This window comes from Microtus ochrogaster, chromosome 19, assembly GCF_000317375.1.
Source record: "Microtus ochrogaster isolate Prairie Vole_2 chromosome 19, MicOch1.0, whole genome shotgun sequence".
Classification (NCBI taxonomy): domain Eukaryota; kingdom Metazoa; phylum Chordata; class Mammalia; order Rodentia; family Cricetidae; genus Microtus; species Microtus ochrogaster.
The window spans coordinates 52,761,711-52,764,072 of NC_022021.1; the positions used below are offsets into that span (position 1 = coordinate 52,761,711).

Consider the following 2,362-nt stretch of genomic DNA (forward strand, 5'->3'; position numbering starts at 1 on the left):
GCCTGGTCTACAAGAGCTAGTTCCAGGACAGGCTCCAAAGCCACAGAGAAACCCTGTCTCGAAAAACCAAATAAATAAATAAATAAATAAATAAAACAAAATAAAATGTAAGTATTTAATGCCTGAAACATGGTCTTGCTTTTGCATTGGAGTTAAAATATTATCAAGACAAAAAACTCAGCTCAACTTCCTTCTACACTGCCCACCAGATACCACTGTTTCAGTTGAGTGATTAAGTTATTTTCTTTCTTTATTTATATGATAAATGTTATATAAACAAATCTAAATCTCTGTCATAGAGGAGCACATTTCTATGCCTACTCTCATGGGCTTTATGTCTTCTCTAGTGTACTCAACTGTTACCCCAGCTCTCCTCATATCAAAGACCTCAAGCTCCACTGTTTGGTGGCTCCGACCTTCAAATAACCACCTTCAAAATACAGTCTCACACTCAGGATAACCTCAGCTTCTTGTCAGGCCTTGGGTCCACAGGGTATTAAACCAACACAATATCTTGTAGCCCTGGAGGCCAGCAGGGGTAGCTCTGTCACTTACATAGAGAGCACACCTAAAAGGAGCTACTGATGGGTGCACCACTAACATTCTGTTGCATCCCAGTCTCACACACAGTTGTATCATGCACACAGTTGTATCACATATCCAGAACACAGATCCCCTTCTCTCTGTCTCTCTCTCTGGGTGTGTGGGTGTGTGTGTTGCCGCACACTGAGCCCCCGTGTCTGTGCTCTGTTGGCACCCAGTTCAAGAGCTTTGGGCAAGGGGGCTGGAGGTTAAAATATACACACACACACACACACACACACACACACACACACACACACAGAGACAGCGACACGGGTCATCCTTGAATTCCCAAGAATACCCCCTTTATTGTGTTCAAGGGCAGATTATATAGAGATAGCCATGCCCCAGCCAAACCCACCAGAAACCACTCTCCTGCCATCAGGAACTCCTGAAGGTCTCGTGCTCAGAGCAGCTGTAGGCACTCAGATTAGGGAATTACAAGAAATTCAGGATCTGGGGTCTCACTGCTCCCAACAGTGTGTTGTAACACACACACATGCACGCACACACGCACACACGCACACACAACTGCAGGTGATGATATACACAGCAGATTCTATACCAACAGCCAGAGGCATCCTGTGGGCAAATTATAATTCAGCTGATTTCCTGGAAAGTGTTCTAAACCCTGGTTTTGCTGGAACCACCACACACCTCCGACTTTGACCATTCTGTGTGTTGCAGGCTAAGCCCAGGAAAGGCAGAAAGACCACAGACAAGGATATTTATATCCCTGGGGGACATGGGTCTGAACCCTGGCTTTCCCTATCTTTATACCTTCAGAGACCTTGGGTGAGGAGAATGCACCCCAAAGAGCCTTTGTCATTTGGAGTGTGAGTACTAAACCCTAGGGCACTTTCCACAGACAGAATGACTCACTGCTGAAGAGAACAAATGTTCCAAACATACATAACCCTCACCCAGATGAGACCTCCACCAATTCCAGCCAGTGCTTTGTATCTAGGTCAGAAAAGCTGCCTTAAGTAAGCTTACCTGCTAAAGAAAGCCAGTGACAGGTCACATTTACATGAGACCCAAAGGACACCATGACTATGCCTACCAGAAAGGTTCTCCAAAGTCTCCCTTATACTATGTTTGCCCATAAAATTCCCTCTCCTCAGGAAGGCACAGTATGTCCTTCACTCCCCAGGACGAAGGGGATGATACACTACCGCTTCTGAATGGGTTTCCTTCTCTTCCTGCCAGCATACGTACACTCTCCTGGTGGAATCATCATCTTTGGTCCTAAAAGAGAAGGGGGACATTGAATTAATCACATGACGAGATCCCATGTGACATCCCACATGTGCCTACTGTAGTGACCCCAAATCAGGAAGGTCATTCAAGGCCTACTGGCCCTCATGCAGGTTGGAGTGCTCACTCTTACAGCACTATGGAAAACAAGGTGGCGGCCTTGAGAACCGCACAAATTTTTACTGAGTAGAATCATGACACAGGCGGTGGAGCAGAGAACATGTACTGAGCCTAAAGAGGCTGTTGCTTTCAGAGCCATACTATCTGTTTATTTGGGCAGTCCCTCCTGCACCCACAGGCCCATGGGGTTAGCAGCCCCCCATTTAAGTGCATTATTTCTTCTCAGTTCTATGAGCTAGACTTCCACTATGGTCACTCATGCTCAGCCACCTGCAGATCAACTAACCGTGTCCTCTGGTGCTAAACCCAGGCCTATACCTCCCACAGAAGTTACTAAAGAATCCCTGGGCCTGCACTTCAAAGTTTGCAACTTCTCATTCCCTTACCAAATATAAGGACTCTC

General features: G+C 46.2%; 1 protein-coding gene across 1 annotated transcript in view; it reads right to left on the minus strand.

Annotated features, from left to right (window-relative positions):
• Ahrr (aryl-hydrocarbon receptor repressor) overlaps positions 1 to 1,822 on the minus strand; it is a 68,222-nt gene extending 66,400 nt beyond the window's left edge. The window contains exon 1 of the mRNA XM_026783840.1: positions 1,758 to 1,822. Coding sequence (XP_026639641.1) covers positions 1,758 to 1,822 — 65 coding nt within the window. The remainder of the gene's footprint in view (positions 1 to 1,757) is intronic.
• Positions 1,823 to 2,362: the final 540 nt, after the last annotated feature.